This window comes from Bos taurus, chromosome 17, assembly GCF_002263795.3.
Source record: "Bos taurus isolate L1 Dominette 01449 registration number 42190680 breed Hereford chromosome 17, ARS-UCD2.0, whole genome shotgun sequence".
Classification (NCBI taxonomy): domain Eukaryota; kingdom Metazoa; phylum Chordata; class Mammalia; order Artiodactyla; family Bovidae; genus Bos; species Bos taurus.
In genome coordinates this window covers 44,458,822-44,475,614 of record NC_037344.1, presented here as the reverse complement: position 1 = coordinate 44,475,614, position 16,793 = coordinate 44,458,822, and the positions used below count along the sequence as shown (strand labels likewise).

The window sequence follows — 16,793 nt, the reverse complement described above, 5'->3', positions numbered from 1 at the left end:
GGAATGGTTAAAATTAGAAGACTGACAGTATCAAATGTTGGTGAGGATGTGGGGCCTTTTTAGAATTCTCATACACTGCTGGTACGAGTGTAAAATGAATCAACCACTTTGAAAATCACGAAGCAGTTTCTAGTGAAGTTAAATGTATGCCTCCCTGTGGTTCAGCAGTGCGGCCCTGGGTGTGAAAAATGAAAGTTCTCAGAATGTTCACAGCAGCTTTATTCAGAATAGCCAAGCAAGAAACACCCGGCTGTTTGGGTAAACCCCAGAAGAACAGATAAACAAATTGAGAATCGTCATATGATAATCCTGCACAGAGGTTTATTATTAGCTACAAGGTGGCTGAATCAAAACACTGCTAAGAATGCCACACAAAAACAATACTGCACAATTCCATTTATAAGAGGCTCAAGCTCAAGGCAAAGTTTCTGGTGATAGAAATTGGACCAGGGGTTGCCTCTGAGTGGGGTGGTGAGCTGGGACGGACGTGAGGGACTTCCACTGTGTGAAGTGCTCTGCATCTTACTTGCGTTGATAGGAATACCAGTACACATTTGATTGACATTTGTCAAAACTCACCAAAATATACACTTAAAATCTGTGCCTATTCTAGCGTATATTTTGTCTACATTTAAAAAGGAATAGGGACTTCCCTGGTGGTTCAATACTTAAGACTCTGGGCTTCTACTGCAGGGTGCTGGTTTGATCCCTGGTAAGGGAACTAGGATTCCACATGCCACAGGGTGCAGCCACTAAAATAACCATATTTGAAATGGGATAAAGAGCACTGTGTTAGATGAGATCTTACCTTATATTCTCTTTAATTTCTAAGTACCTGAGGATGGATCTCTATCCCCAGCCTCTCCTCAGACTTGACGTTTCTGAGTCTGTGACTTTGTTCAGTGATGAGAACTCCAAGCACTGGGTCAGATCACCCCTGCCTGCCATGTAACTTTAGGTGAATTCTTTAATTTCCCTGTGTTGTGTTTTTTTTTTTTTTTTTTTTTCGGGGATAAAATAGAATGATAATTGCACTGTGTCAGAGATAAGTATTAAGAAGTGCCAGGCTCTTGCTATAGTGCAAGACTTTATAAACACTAGCTGTTACTACCACTTCTATCATACTTTTTAAAAATTATAAAAGTTATATACATGACTTTAAGGGCTTCCCCAATGGTAAAGAATCTACCTGCAATGCAGGAGACGTGAGAGCAAGGGTTTGAACCCTGGGTAGGGATTATCCCCTGGAGAAGGAATTGGCAACCCACTCCAGACATGGCTCTTCCATGGACAGAAGAGCCAGTCCATGGATTCAAAAAGAGTTGGACATGACAGAGCAGCCGAGCACGCACACAAGCGGTAGCAGTATCAGCCTCCTTTGTGAGGGATTTTATTATAGTAATCATAAATTCCAGTGATTCAGAGCGGAGAGGACTGATTTGAGAGATGGTGTATAGTGATAGAGGCTGTTGCCAGTAGCATCCATTCTCTTAATAACAGAAGTCCCTGCTGGAGCTGGACACACTGTTGTCCAGCTAAACATACTTCCTGTGGCCCAGTGACTAAGTGGAGGCAGCAGACAGTGTACACTGCTGGGGAGCGGTACCCTTGGATGAGGGTATGCAATATGCCTTCCTTCTGGGAAATGAAGACAGGAAGTGGGACCTGGAGCAGCTATCCTAGACCACAGGTGGGGCTGGAGGTTAGAAGGCACCAGAAGCTGCCCTTATCAGTTCTGTTTTACTGCTCCAGCTGTTTGACTGCTCGGGCTGTTTCATGAAAAGAGAAACTTCACTCATTTAAGCCACTAAATTTCAGGGTCTCATAGCAGCTTTACCAGCCTAACAAGTATCTTAATACCAGGATTTTCTGTGGAATCCAGCTAACAATAGGAATCCTATTACGGCTGGATCCTCCTAACTGCCATCTAATGCAGTCTACGGTCCATTAAACGAGACTGGGATGGTGTGGGGGTGGTGGTGGTGGTACACAATTCCACTGTTAAAAGAAGCCAACACTGTATTGGCCACTATTCACCTTTGAGGTAGAAATGAATTTGAGATGTAAATCCCTGTAGGTAGAAGTGGATTTCTACAAATGAAGAGAAAATTAAGTTTAAGAGACTTGGTCTTTTGGGAGAGGAGCTGGTTTAATCTAATTCATGATTGCAGTTTGTCTCCTACCCTGATCCCTACCTCCATTTTTCTTTTTTAAAAAAGATTAATTTGTTTTTGGCAGTGCTGGGTGTTTGTTGCTGCGTGGACTTTTCTCTAGTTGTGGTGAGCAGGGGCTACTCTGTAGTTGCGGTGCTCGGGCTTCTCATTGCGGTGGCTTCTCTTGTGAGCACGGGCTCTAGGCACTTGGGCCTTAGGAGTTGCAGTGCATGGCCTCAGTGGTTGCAGTTCCTGGGCTCTAAGAGCACAGGCTCAAAAGTTGTGGTGCAAGGGCTTAGTTGTTACATAGCACGTAGGACCTGGACCAGAGATCAAACCTGTGCCTCCTGCATTGGCAAGTGGACTCTTTACCACTGACCCCCCAGGGAACCCCCAGGTAAGCCCTCAACAAAAGTTGACCCAGGTCTATTTTCTGCTTACCTGTCACATCACGAGGGGACAGCCTGGTGTTCCAGTCTCCTATATGTGACTGCCCACAACCCTTCCCAGCTCCAGTGACTTCCCAGTGGTTGTGTCCCATCTGTCCCAGTGGGGTGATTACACCTCATCAGATGCTAGGCATCAGGCTTCTTCCTCCTGCAGAGCTGGTTTTGAATAGCTCTGGGAAGTGTGTGACTGCCCAGCCTGACATGTGGTTACTGATCAAAAAGGCAAGGCAGCGGCAGTTCGCTACAAGGGGAGTGGGCGAGTTGTCCAAGCAAGGCCCAGGGCACTCTGGCCTGTTGTGGGCACTCGGACTAGCCAGGACAGGCTGGGTCATGTCGCATTAACAGGTCACCCCCAGTCTCCAGGGGCTTGAGAGAACAGGTTTACTGTTGCTGCCACCTGCCACCCATTGTGGGTCAGCTGCTGGTACCATCACTCAGGTGTTCATGCTGACTGGGAGTACCACCCGAGGACGAGGCTGTGACCTTGGGAAAAGATTTACAGCAGGTGGCCAATGTTGTGCACTGTCTCTCTGGCTCGGGTAGCTGAGCCTGCCACCTTGCCGTGCGCGTGTGTCTAGGGAGGCAGAGGAGAACAGCACTGGTGAGGGCTCTGGAGTCCGGTCAAAGCTCCACTGAGAAGCGAGAGAGGCCAATCAGGGTCATGTGTATAGAACTTACACATGCAGGGCTAGCAAGCATGTGTTCCGGGCAGCAGAGCAAGGAGGATGCCTCTGAAGGCCTGGACACCATCACAGGACTGGGTCTATAGCTAAGCCAGGTTCCAAGCTGATGCGGAGAAGGAAGGGGGTATGAAGCAGAGACCTGGGCTGTGAAGGAGCTGTGGGCTGGGCCAGACCAGCGAGGAGACCCTGAGGGTTAGGAGGCCAGGGGGACTCTATTACTGTCAGTCAGTCAGTCAAGGGAAGGGGCTGTTTTCTGGATGAAGGCGAGCCCTTTGGCTTTCAATACACCAAGGCTCAAGTATAGGAAAATCACTTTGAAATGTCTTACCAGGTATTTAGAAATGCACACTGAAAGCTCACAAACAAAATGAAGGTCCTGTGAGAACTCACGAACCCAGAAATGTTCCTGTGTCATGTTCTGACCTGGAGATTATGTGTAAGAACCCCGTGGGTCACTTCCTCCAGCAATTCCCAGACCAGGTGAAGGAAGGCTGAGTTGATGAGAACTTCTAGGTGCTTCCACCTCCAGATGCCACAGTGATCCACACGTTTCCAATTCCAACCCAGCCCAGAAGCATGCTGCTTGGGGCAGAAGCTGCTCTGAGCTCCTGGAGGCACCCACTCAGCACACGGATGGACTGGGATGAGAGAAGGGGCCTGGCATAGGAGTGCTGCCCCTCCCCCAATAGGCAGACAAAAGGATCAGCAACACAGTTTAACACCTCCCCTGTTTCCAGGAAAAAGGCACTGCTAAAGAAAATTCTTTTTTACCAGAAGCTGCAACATTCTTTGCTAAAGTGAAACAGGCATAAAGGCAAGCAGAATTCCAATAAATGCTGCTTCTGGTATGGGCCGCTGCTGATGGCTAAGAATTCCGCCTCATCTAAGGGGAAGGCTTGGAGACTCTTCCAACAGCTATCATGCTTATCCACCACACTGGGCACCATGGCATCAGTAATCCTTTCTCTACTCCCCACCTAGTCTGCACAACGACAGGGGAGCCTGCGTGATTTGGAGGACTCAGAGCCACATCCTTGGCCCCGCACTCAGCATGTGTTTCTGCCAGTACTCCAGCCCCCTTGGAGCCACGAAGCAGCTGCCCATAAATCTTCACTTGGACCACTCCTGTAATACCCACTGTACGACTGTTAGGAGGGTACAGCAGAGAACTTCTATGTGATGAAGGAGATACAGCTTAAAAATACATCCATCAACTCATTTGTCTGGCGCCTGCAAATGTGTACCAGCTTTACAGAAAAAGGAAAAAGTTAATACCTATGATCACCCCCTTCATGACTACTGATTGTAGAGGTGAGAATTTGCATCTGTAATGTTTCAGGAAGTTAAGATCACAAAAGGAGGCAGTCAGAGCAGTTTCATTTAGGTCTGGGTGGTACACGGAATGCCTGACCCTAAATTGCTTATAGACGCTAATGAGGCAGAAGCACAATAAAACATGTATCTGTCCCATCACAAAATAAAATTCTGTGATCACTGATTAACTTCTCATTTTCTGTACATTTTTTACCATGCTGGTTATAACATTTAACTGAAGAATGATAACATTTAAATGAAGAATCTACATCCGGTTTACTCTCATTGATTGAAAAGAAAGTGTGAATGAAAAAGACCGGTGAGACTGGGGAGCCACAAAGCTGAGACTGCCGTGGGCAAGGGATGGTCAGTGGAGGCCGGGGCTGGGCAACACTCCAGGCCAGGAAGCACGTGTGTGGCGCATCCGCAGCCTCAGGAGCGGTTTACTCAGAAGTGTCTCCCCTGTGAAGGAGCGTTCCTCTGTGAATGTGTCCCACCTCTATCATCACTAGCACATGGCGATGAGTGAAGCTACAAAAAGAAGGAAGAGATACAGGCCAGGTGCTGCTCTTCTGCTTGGTCAAAAGCAGTCACAAGAAGCCAGATTTCACAGCCATCTGAAGCTTTGGCAGAATAAATTCTTTTAAGTGTTTGAACAGAGTTGGTTAACAACATGAGGTAAAAGTTACTCCCAGATATGACAAAATATATAGCTGAAAATGAAGCCACCCCCAATGAAATATAAAAATCTTTAACAAAAAATAGTTTATTGCACAAAATTCAAGGAATTCCCAAGCATACTTAAATTTATAAAAAAATCAACATGCTTTTTAAAGTTACAATTTCTTGTGCATGGTGACACCTTTCCCCTGAACAGCCCCAACCTGAGGACTCCCTTTTAATGAGGAAATTTTTAATAGACATGAATAACTTAACACCACCGAGTTTTTCTAGATCCTCTAAAACATGACCCTCAAGGATCCTATCGTAACCTGAGACCACCATACGCTGAGAATCGCCCGGCATGGGAGTGAGTGACTTGTTTGAGTAAGGCTCAGAGCATCTCACACGCCCCCGCACTACGCATGTCATGGGCTCTTAGGGAGGCTCCGGGACATCTGTCTTTCAGATCTGCTGGTCCCTTTCACTACTAGCAGTCTTTACATGACATTTAATTTTTGTTAAAAAAATGCTCATAGGAATATATGTCCTGATGACTCTGCAGGCCCATGGCTTTAGCAGTATCCTTAAGACCAAGAAAGTCTTTAAACTGAGGAAGAGTTTAATGAGAATCTTCCTAACACAGCCTTCCACGGGCTGTCTTCTTCAAGGCCCATCTTGGTACCTGGACCCCAGGCCAGAGAATGAACCAGTTTCACATCCTATCAAAAACAATGCCTGTTACACCTCCTGAAGAGTAGAACGAAGGCATGTAAATCCGTGGCATCTATGTGATGGGTACCGTGGAAAAATCAATGATAACCACCTCGCAGGAAGTTATTTTTGGAACATAAGAAAATCAAGTCATGATATCGTGAAGTGTCCAAGCTGACACGCCCTCCAATGAGGACACGAGATACAGGATTAATAACATACACAAATGCAACGTGACGACGAACGTGTTTCTACAAGTACTCCAGAGTTGACTGTTGTTTTCCATGAGAAAATTCCTAATTCCCACTTCTGCCCACGGAAGAAGAATATTTCAAATGCTGTGAGGCAGGAGTGCCAGTAAAGTCCCTCAGAGGAAAAAAAAAAGCCTTAACAAACCAAGAGCAGATGACTTCAGTCCAACTTCCTCCTTCAGGATGATCTGTTAAGGAAGCCTGGACACAAGGGCCCCAGATTAGGAACTGCAGGCCAGACATGACGGCACAAGGGGCACACACAGGAAAGGGCAGGGGGTGGGGGGCAGCCAGAGCACTTGGGCCAGAGGCAGGCCAGGCTGGCACAGAACTACGGACAAGGCTGGCACAAGAGGTTGGCAGGAGCCCCAAGGAGGCGCTGCTGCTGAAACAGAGGGTGACTCCACAAAGGAAAAGGGGTGAAAAACAGAGACTGGCTTTCTCTTGATGGACACACTCAAGATTCGCTCATCATTTCCTAAGGAAGAAGATGCACGGTGATTTCCCAGAAGACCTTAGCAAGGAGCGAGAAAGCAGCTACAAAGTGAGGCTAAGTGACTTCTTGGCTCTAAAATTAAAGGATAATGCAGCCAAAATAAATAAGAATGTAAATTACCATTTTTCTTTTCCAATGGTACAAAAACAGTTTTGTCAAAGATGATTTCAAACTTAGAAGGAAAAGTAGAATATATTTATAATGAAGGTTCAAGTATAGTTTCCAAGAATAACCCTGTACAAATGATATACGTATTTTAGAAGTTCCAATACTTGCTGGAGAACTTTTAAAAACGCTAAACATCTTTCTGGTTAGTGCTCTTTTAACCTTACTGGTTAACCTTCTAACAGCATATCGTGAGAGAATGCAAGCAGCTTAAAAACACCACGCTGTTTTCTCCACAAGAGACCCAGGTGATGAGGTGACACGAGCGTGTCTGGCCTGATCAGTAACACCGCAGACTTCATCTTCAGACCAGCCGCCCTGCACGGGGGGCACACAGACCCATTCTCTCTCTCTCTCAACTTGGAACAATAAACATTATTTGACATCATCTTAGCAAACTAGCAACAGACTTTCAAACCTCGAGTCTCAGTCATTCTAGGTGGGACCTCACACACTTGGGGTGTCTCGTTTCCAGTAAGGCGTCCCACATGGGAGGCTCCAGAGACCATCTTGTGCTGACCTGCCCCTTTCAGAAACCTTGCTGCTCTCCAGATGAGAGGGGAAGGCCCTTCTGAAGGCTGTCACACACACAGGCCGGCAAATCTTGTGATGACCACACAAGTGCTGATGGACACTTCCACACAAAGGTAAAGTGGAAGGCCTGGGGAAGCCTTGCTCCCACGTTGGGAGCCTGCAGGCAGCCCTCCTTATTCTCCTCACCGCCCCTCCTCTCTTCTCCTGAAGCCCCTCCCCACACCTCACGCGTCAGGTCAGTGCCTGCTGACTGTAGCGTCTGTGTGGCATCCTGGTGGTCATCAGGCCTGCCCAGGGGTTAGCTGGGGTGAGTGAGGCCATGCAGGACCAGGGCTCGAACAGGTGGGCGTTGTGCACTCATGACAAGGAAAGACCCTCAAAATAGAGTGAAACTAAAATAACAAAGAACTTCTGTCTAAGAATATTTGGCTTTGGGAGGTGAATAAATTTCTTAAAATATAGTTTTTTGACATTCCTAAATTCTACATGTACATTATTTCCTAACAGCAGATTTTCAAAAGGCAATCAATAAAAAGACAATTCGGGTCATTCTTAAATAATATAAGGATATACTTTTTAAAGTTTAGATTATGATTTTCAGTATTTATATACATATCCTATGGAGAGATGGCTATTGAAATCAAAATAAAATAAAATAAAAACCAAAGGTGCAAATGAAGCCTCACTCCTGCAGGGTAGTAAAACTCTTACTGAATCAGGCAGGAAAGTGAGAAACCGGACTCAGCTGTGCAACATCTCTACCAGCAACCGTCCGAGAGCAGCGTCTATGGTCATGCCTAAGATACCTCCTCTACACATATGCTTCAGACACATCCAAAAATGTCTCACTGAGACCTAAATTAGGTTTTTAAGATTTGGTCACTTCATGGGAAAAGCTGGTTGTGATCTGCAAATGATTATTTCTCAATCCTTGGCTCCTGTTTTGTTATTTTACTCCTTGTAAAGGCAAACGCAAAACTTAAATTTCACCTCTTAGAAAAACATAGAGCACACAGTCAAATAAATAACATTGATGAGAGAACATTCCTCGGGGTAGTTACAAACACTCGGGGTGGGGATGCTCGGTGGTCACTGTTCCAAGCCCTTCTTGCGAGGCCCTGCCCTGACCATGCCGCTCTGTGTCTCCTCTAGGGTTGGCGTGATCTCCTGGTGGTGAGGGGCTGGCAGGGTCCCCCTGAGTCCACGAGGACAGCGACTCATGCACAGTGACTGCGTGTGCCTCCATCTGGCGCTGCAGGCTGTCCATCTCCTGCCTGCGGAGACAGGGGAGGGAGAGGAAGGGACGCAGTCAAAGGAGAGCCAGGGAGGGCGCCGCTGCTCCCCTAGAGACAGCCCATCACCTGGGACTCGGCCCTGACGAGCCTCAACTGGACAGCAGGTGCTCACACTCACAGGACCCACTGAACTTCTCTACTGGGACCAGCAAACTAATTGGGTCACAGAACAAAAGGGACTCTGGGCATTTTCCTCCACCCACAGAGGCCCACAAGCCAGGCAGCTCTGCACACGCTGACTGCTGCTTGAGGAGAATGTGGGGAAGACAGAGCTGAATCTGTCCTTCCTGGCTTCTTCAGGGTCAAAAATGATACCTGCCCACACCCTCCAGACACAGGCCTCCTGTTGCTTGGCCACTGAGGGTCATTTAGCTCAGGACAGCTCCCACCTTAGAGACAAAGGGAGAGGCATGGGACCCCATGTTCCCCTCCCACCCTCCACCCCCAGAGCTGCTCAGCCTCTGCTGGACGTGGGGTGCTGTAACAGGAAAGATTCTTCCAAGTTAAACAAGCAATTTATCTGTAAAGACTAAGCCGCGGAGCCCAGTGTGGTTCGTACTTGAGCTGCTGGAGGCAGCTGTTGAGGTTCTTGAGGGGTTCCTTGCTCACGGCGGGAGGGGGCCGCAGCAGTTCCTCCAGCAGCGAGGCGGGGACGGGGCAGTCAGGGATCTTCACCGGTGTCACGGGGCTGGAAGAGCTGGCTTCTCCTTTTGGCTCCTTTCTCTGTTTTTCAAAGCACACAGCTAGTTTCCCACTTGGAGGCCTACCCCCGACCCCTTCCCCAAGGGTCCCTGCCATCACACGTGCTTCTGGAGGCACCTCCTCAGCTCCCCAAAGGTTTCTGGGGAGGCAACTCCCACTCTGCAGAGCTGGAAGCCTCAGGGGTTCAGGAAATGTCTGCTAAATAGAAAATCTTCTTCCTAACCACGTAACAAATACTATAGTCCTGGCTCTTCAGGGGCATGGACCCGACTGGAGGCCCCCTAATGACAGCTCACAGGTGGGGCTTTCCAGAGAGACCAAGGCCTTGACTCTGAGTTTCCCTGAGAAATTAAGTCAATTTTCCAACTCGTAAGACTCCCCTTCCTTGGACTTCCTACTTTTTCCATAGATAACCAAACCATGCTAAATAAACCTCTGAATTTGAGTAAGTTCTTTGCACCAGCAAAGTATTTACATAGGCTGAGGAGAGAAACAAACTGTGGGTAAACAGATAATCTGAAAGAGCTCATGACAGCAGTTTCAGGGGTTCCTGGGCCCCCGAGCCTATTCTGGCAGCTGTGTGTCCCAGCTGGGCTCACCTAGAAGGCCAGGGACTCTTGTTAACACAAGCAAACCATGCCCTCATTTTGTTTGTAAAGCATATTACAATAAAATGGCATCTGAATTCATAGAAAGAGGCCAACGTTCTGTTAGAAAAAGCACTAAATTAAAAAGATTTGGCCAGTGGTCCAAAAAGAATATGCCATCATCATCTCACATGGCTGTTGCCCAACATTGGTTAAATGTAACTTTATGACTGAATGCCTGCCGACCATCCGCCAACACATCTACAACGGCCTGCTGATGGCCCGGGCGGCCTCATACCGTCTTGGCTGCTCCCCGCCGCAGGTCCAGCTTGAGCTGCTGGTTTTGCTGGAGCAGTGTCTTCATGTTGTTCTTCAGTTCCGACACTTTAGCTTGAAGCATAAATTTATCTTTCTGGGTCATGGACAGGTCTTCCCGCACCATCTCCAGCTCAGATTTAATATTCTAAAGAAAGTGTAGTCATAGATTTTCAAAAACTGAAAGATCTTAAGCACACTGCACAAATCTTAGTTTGTATGTCACAATTCTAAGGGGCTGGGGCTACTAGCCTGGCTTTGTACACTAAAGCTTTCATGTGACGCTCCCCTCTCACCAACATTCCTCTCTAGGAGTCTACACTGCAGAGAATCCAGTTACAATTCTGTCCTCAATGTTCCCATCCAAACTTCAGAGCTTCTGCTGAGGAAACAGTAACATTTCCATATCCACAGTTGACAATGAACCCAATCCTTGTTTAAATTCCAAGGTCAGCTACTAGAATAAGCTTAACTGTTCCTGAGACAGAAGACAAAGCAGTTCTGATGATTACTCAAGCTGTCCATCCACATGTAGGAATCTCAGTCAGAGTCACCCCCCGCCCCCCTACCCTGATCCCGTCCTCGAGCAGTCAAGACTATATGTATATAGACTTCTTCTCAGAGAAGCTCATCACACACTGGTGAATTGCACTCTCATATACTGGACTTAATGAGATCTCGTTCCTGGGACAATTCCACAGCTCGGCCCAGGGGCTCTGGTCTCTCTGCTCAGTGTCCCTCAGCTGCCTGACCTGGGCTGCTTTCTGAAACATGAACGATCTAGTGTGAGCACTCAATTCATAAAAAACTCTTGCTGTACATGTAGCATACTGCTTGGCATGATACTGGAAAGAGCTGGGGGAGTGCTGCTGGGGCCCTGACATGACCTGTACCTGTAATGACTGCTGTATTCCATCCAACTCCTGTTTACTCTGGTGCTCGGTCAAGTCCAGCTGCTGTTTCAAGGACTGGATTTCTCTCTCTTTCTGATCCACCTCCCATTTGAGATTTTCCATCTAGAGATGGAAAAAACATCACATGACCCAAAGAATTTTAAAATGGCTTTCTTGCATTATAAAATTGCTGTAACGCTATCTCTTCGTATCATTTAAAACACTTAGAAACAAAAAAAATCCCTTTCCAAGAAGACAGGGAATGAAGTGAATGTGTCAAGCAGAGTCTTGTTCTATAAGCCCTGTTAACTGGGGAGGGAAAGCTGCCAGTGAGTCACCTCTTGGTTTCCTATGGGTTCTTTGCTCAGCTGCTCATCCAGCTGCTTCTGCAGCAGCTGGAGCTGGGTCCGGGCCTCTGCCAGCTCCGCCTGGAATTCTGCTATTTCCTGCGAGTGCTTCCCCTCCTGGATCCTAGCACAAAAAACAAGAAGGAGTAAAATTACAGCATTCTTCCAATGACCTTCCTACTCAAAAATGCTTTCAGTTGACTGTTAGATGTCCTGGGTAACATTCATAAGGACAAAACTCGCGTACCGCACCCCCTGGATGGGGACTGTTCTAGGAGTTGTGAATGCACTCGCTCAACTAACGCTCACAACGCCTGGGAGGGCGTCTCCATGAGTGCCCAATCATAGATTACAATGGGAGGGAAAGTGCCGCGGAGTTCAGTGCGTGTGCACTGCCCAAAACGTGTGCACTTACACACGTTCGAGCCGAGACTCCCCCAGTGGGAGCCCACAGTGAGCATCGGTGGTGGGTGCAGCCCCCAGGCCTCTCTGTCCTCACAGAAGGACCAGCAAGGCATAAAGTGGGAGCGCACAGCATCAAGGCCCAAGTTTCAGTGTTAAGGTGCAGGCGTTCTGAGATAGCAATTGGATGCATTTCTCCTCCTTAGATCTGCCTCCGGAGATCTGCCCAGCAATTTGCTAGAACACAGGGGACCCTGGTGTGTCAAAGGTGCTAACTGGAGATGAGACGGTGGCAACACCCACTCCCACTTACTGGAGCCCGTCGGCCTCTGCCTGTAGCCTCTGCACCTCCTGCTCCTTGGCCTGCAGCTCCTTCTTCACCTCGCTCAGCTCTAAGGTGGCAGCCTTAAAGTGGCGGCGGTTGTGGCCTGCTTCTGCCTTGGCTGCAGCAACCTAAAACAAAAAAACATTAGCATTGTCAAGGACAGAGGCAGAACCTCGCAGCACGTGTGGAGGCAGCTGCCCCAACCCCCGCCTCCTAGCCGCTCTTGCAGGCCTTCCTTCCACAGCTTTTCAAGGTGCCTGTCAAGGACGAAAGTACTGAACACACACTTGGCCTGAAAGCATGCGACACGGCAGCAGCACCTGCTGAGTGAACCATTATGTTCAACTTTCTTGGCCTCAGTGGTTCTTATAGTCTTTTTCAAGTGTATCTACATATTTCTTGTTACTTTTGTTCATAATTCATGTATTGAGGAAGAATCTACCTTTCCATCAGACCATCTAAGTATAATAACGCTACTGCTCATCTTCCTTTAAGGATGTAACTAGCTTTTTCATGGTTAACAACATTTTATCTCAAGGTTTCTGAGAAGATAAGCAAATTCTCAGAATATAACAACACATTTCAATTGCCTTTTCAATATTTTAGTTTTCTTGTCTAACTACACTAGCAAGTACTTCATGTAAAAGAAGTTTAATAAAAATATTTATAGTATATGACAAATGAATATAGAAAGAACTCATATACACTTGGAAAAAACTCCAATAGAGGGTATTAGCAGTGGTTGTCATTAGGTAGAGATTCCAGATACTTATTCTCCACATGCACTAAAAATTTCTGCTGCTGCTGCTAAGTCGGTTCAGTCGTGTCCGACTCTATGCGACCCCATAGATGGCAGCCCACCAGGCTCCCCCGTCCCTGGGATTCTCCAAGCAAGAACACTGGAGTGGGTTACCACTTCCTTCTCCAATGCATGGAAGTGAAAAGTGAAAGTGAAGTCGTGTCTGACTCTTAGCTACCCCATGGATTGCAGCCCACCAGGCTCCTCCGTCCACGGAATTTTACAGGCAAGAGTACTAGAGTGGGGTGCCATTGGCTTCTCCGAAAATTTTTGCTAGTATGTACTATTTTTACAATTAGGACTATCAGACCAAATGTACTTGGAAAAATAAATAGGCATCATTTACAATTACTGCCCTTAAAAAAAGAAATCAATTATACATCATCCCCCCAGCACTTCCAGTTAAAAATTGCCTAGTTACAACTTAAAGGTGAGAATAAAACTATTAAGTGATACCTGAGTACAAATCAAAAGACAGGAAGGTGGGGTACAGAAAAGCAGGGAGAGTTGCTGACTTAGTTTAGAACCATCAGATGTGCAGCAACTGCAAGCAAGGATTAAATATGGCAAACAAGGCACATGTGGGTCAAGAAGAAGCTAATAACTGATCACATAACAATATTCCTAATATATCTTAAAACTAGTACTACTTTAAAAGAATGTCTGGGGATGTCCTTGGCAGTCCAATGGTTAAGACCCTGTGCTTCCAATGCAGAGGGCACGGGTTCCGATTCCTAGTTGGGGAACTAGATTCCACATGCTGTGCAGTGCAGCCAAAAAATATTTTAAAAAATAAATAAAAGAATGTCTTACTGTCTCACTCACGAAATAAAAAAAACTATCTTCTTCTATCTCTAGTACATTATCATGGAGAAATGTAAAAGTAAGTGGCAAAACCCAGGTGACAGGCACCTACACACACAGGAGTGTGCCCACAACAAACGTATTCTGCCATCTGCTCTGAGAAGGCACTGGGGACACGAGGACAAACAAGCCACAGACCTTGTCCCAGGACGCTGATGTCCTCATGGGGAAAGGGCTACACAGAAACCACAGCTGATGCATCATGATGTTAAAACTTTAAGTCTACAGCCTGACGTCCACTCCGTTTGTGGGGTGGCTGGGGCAGGCCTCTCTGTGGGATGAGCCACCTGATGCACTGGTGAACATCTGAGCGTGGAAGGCAGCAGCCAGGAAAACTGCTCTAGATGTCAAGAATGGCACGGGTCTCCAGAACCACTGCTCTTGGGTGCTTCTTTAACACAAATGGGGTCACCACATACTGTTCTTCAGTTTGCTTTTCAGCTCCACACTACATGCAGGGCATCTCTCCCCAGCAAAGACACAGCTATGGAGCTCTGTGCACACATCTGAGATCTGCACGACTGTTCCTTAGTTTAATCTAAGCCCTTTCTTCCACTGATGAGTACGGAGACTCCCTCCAGGCTCTGTCACCAACCCCATGATGACACCCTATCCTTGGACCCATTGGCAAAGGTATTCACAGAGAAGTTCCTGGAAGGGAACTGAAGTGTCAAGGGTACTAATACTGAGTTTTTAGACATTTACAAGTTACATTCCAAAAGGCTCTATGAGGTTGCAGTCTGATACCAGCTGGAAGTTACATACCTGCTCCTCGAGGCTGTGCACCATCACCTTTTCCTTCTGTAGTGCGGCCTGCAAGGCTTGGACAAGCTGCTTCATCTGGCGGTCCTCTTCTTCCTTGCGCTGCAAAACTGCCTGCACCTACAGCACATTCCAAGAGGGGTAAGGAAGGAAGGACATCAAATTTCCAAAGCCTGAAGAGCCCTGGGAGAAAGCACAGGCCACTCTGATCAGGGTCATGTGAGGGAATCAAGCATCATGTGGGAACAAGACATCACGACATGTTATCAACAAACGTACAAGCCAGGAAAGGAGTGAGATTTCTACTTCTGGAGAACATTGTTTTCAAAACTGAAATCTCAGAGCACATGAGCACAATCATATGATCATATTCAAACATAGGGTTAGAAGCCCAAAGGATGCATATAAATCAGGGGTTATCAATGCAGTTGGCTTCATGGCGAGGCAGGTAATTCAGATGGTGGGAACTAGCACATAGGAAAATCTGGAAGCTCTTTAAAGTCTGGATTATTCAAGGCAGGGGCTGGGCTGGTAAAAAAATCCCAGAGGGGCTGCAGAGCTGAGGAACTGACAGCGGGGTCTGTAGGGTGACATCCACCAGAGTTCGAACCCCAGAGCTGAATCACAGGAGGCCCTCAGGTCGGAGCTAGGAAAGGGTCTCCTCTGCATCCCCAGAGTCGCCCACCCCCAGGGAACCTTAGGGACTGAGTCTAGTTCCTTTACAGCTCAGCTCCCCTGCTTCACCCCCACCTCAGGACAGGCAGAGGGGCTGAGGCTCCAGCAGATCCTCTGGGCCTCCATCTCCATGCCTCTACTCTGCAGGCATCTGTGATGAAGCAGACGATGCAGCTGAAGCCCTCAGAGTCTGCCTGGCCTGCAGCAGGTCTCCTCCTGCTTCTGGCAAATGAGTTCCAATACCTGAAGGTTCAGCTGAACTAGGTCTGCTTCCCTCTTGGCTAATGCTGTCTCTAAGATGCTGTTGTGTTCCCTCAAGGCCGCATTGGACTGCCCAAGGCCCGTGAGCTTCCCTCTCTCGTGCTCCAGTTCCAAAGCCAGCTTCTTATTTGACTCCTCAAGGCGCTTTATCTTCCTCCTGAAGCCTCTGGACTCTTGAAGCTGAAACAAATCAAAGTCGCCGGTTTGTGGAGCCACTGCACTCCAGGCACCGAATGATTAATACCACAATGCAACAACACACAGCTGAGCACCAGATGCAGCAGACCCTCGCTCCACTGCTGGCAAGGCTGCCGTGGCCATGCCTGCTTCTCTCCTAGACCCACAGCTGACAGCCAGTCCTCTCCTGTGGGCTGTGGGCTTCTGGAGAAGCACATCCAGGTTGGAGCCCAGGCGGGCCCAGAGCTGAGTGTGACAGAGATGACCACGAACTGTGTACGCAGCCTGCAGCTCCCGACAGCCACCTTGGGACCCTGTGCAGAACCCAGGGGCATCACCATGCTGCAGCGTGTGGCACCACCTGAAGCCACAGCTGACTCTGAGCCTGAGGGTTACGTGGAGATCTTCCAGGCTGGGTTTCTTATTTGCCACACTGGAGCGAGAGCAGGCACAGCAGGCCTCACTGAAGTGCATGTAGGGTGTCCAGCAGTGCAGGTGGTCAGACCCAGGGGAGTGGCTGGACAACCCCCAGAAGCACAGAGTGGAGGCCAAGCACTCAGGCTGGGCTGTGCCCTGACCCTGCACATGGGGCGGCACTCATCCCTGGGCAGTGCGACGGCAGGGCTTGGCCTACCTCGTCCTCCAGCTCCAGCACCTTCTCCCGCTGCTCCTCCAGCTCCTGGCCAGTCAGCGAGATGACCTCCTGCAGCTCCCTCTCCAGCATCATCTTGCTATGGCCGACAGCCTGCAGCTCCGCCTCCAGCACCTGGACCCGCTCCTGACGGCCGGGATGCAAGGTGCGTTTGGTCGGGGTCTCACCAAAGCCCCCCACATAGCCCAGCTTCCCACTGATGGCGTGAGGCTGCCAACCACACGCAACAGCCTTCCCTCTCCTTCAAGAGATGCAATCAAGTACCAGGTGTCACACAGTAATGACTAACTTTTTCAGTTAATGCTTTGGAAATACAGA

General features: G+C 48.1%; 1 protein-coding gene across 6 annotated transcripts in view; it reads right to left on the bottom strand.

Annotated features, from left to right (window-relative positions):
- Positions 1-5,349: 5,349 nt before the first annotated feature.
- Positions 5,350-16,793, bottom strand: part of GOLGA3 (golgin A3) — a 46,899-nt gene continuing 35,455 nt past the window's right edge. For all 6 annotated transcript variants that reach the window (XM_002694447.6, XM_010813864.4, XM_010813865.4 and 3 more), the window contains exons 16-24: positions 16,458-16,601; positions 15,629-15,826; positions 14,714-14,830; positions 12,274-12,413; positions 11,550-11,682; positions 11,212-11,334; positions 10,302-10,466; positions 9,274-9,437; positions 5,350-8,693 (exon numbers count right to left, since the gene is read on the bottom strand). In XM_002694447.6, the coding sequence (XP_002694493.2) occupies positions 8,477-8,693; positions 9,274-9,437; positions 10,302-10,466; positions 11,212-11,334; positions 11,550-11,682; positions 12,274-12,413; positions 14,714-14,830; positions 15,629-15,826; positions 16,458-16,601 (1,401 nt within the window). In that variant the 3' untranslated portion in view covers positions 5,350-8,476. The remainder of the gene's footprint in view (positions 8,694-9,273; positions 9,438-10,301; positions 10,467-11,211; positions 11,335-11,549; positions 11,683-12,273; positions 12,414-14,713; positions 14,831-15,628; positions 15,827-16,457; positions 16,602-16,793) is intronic.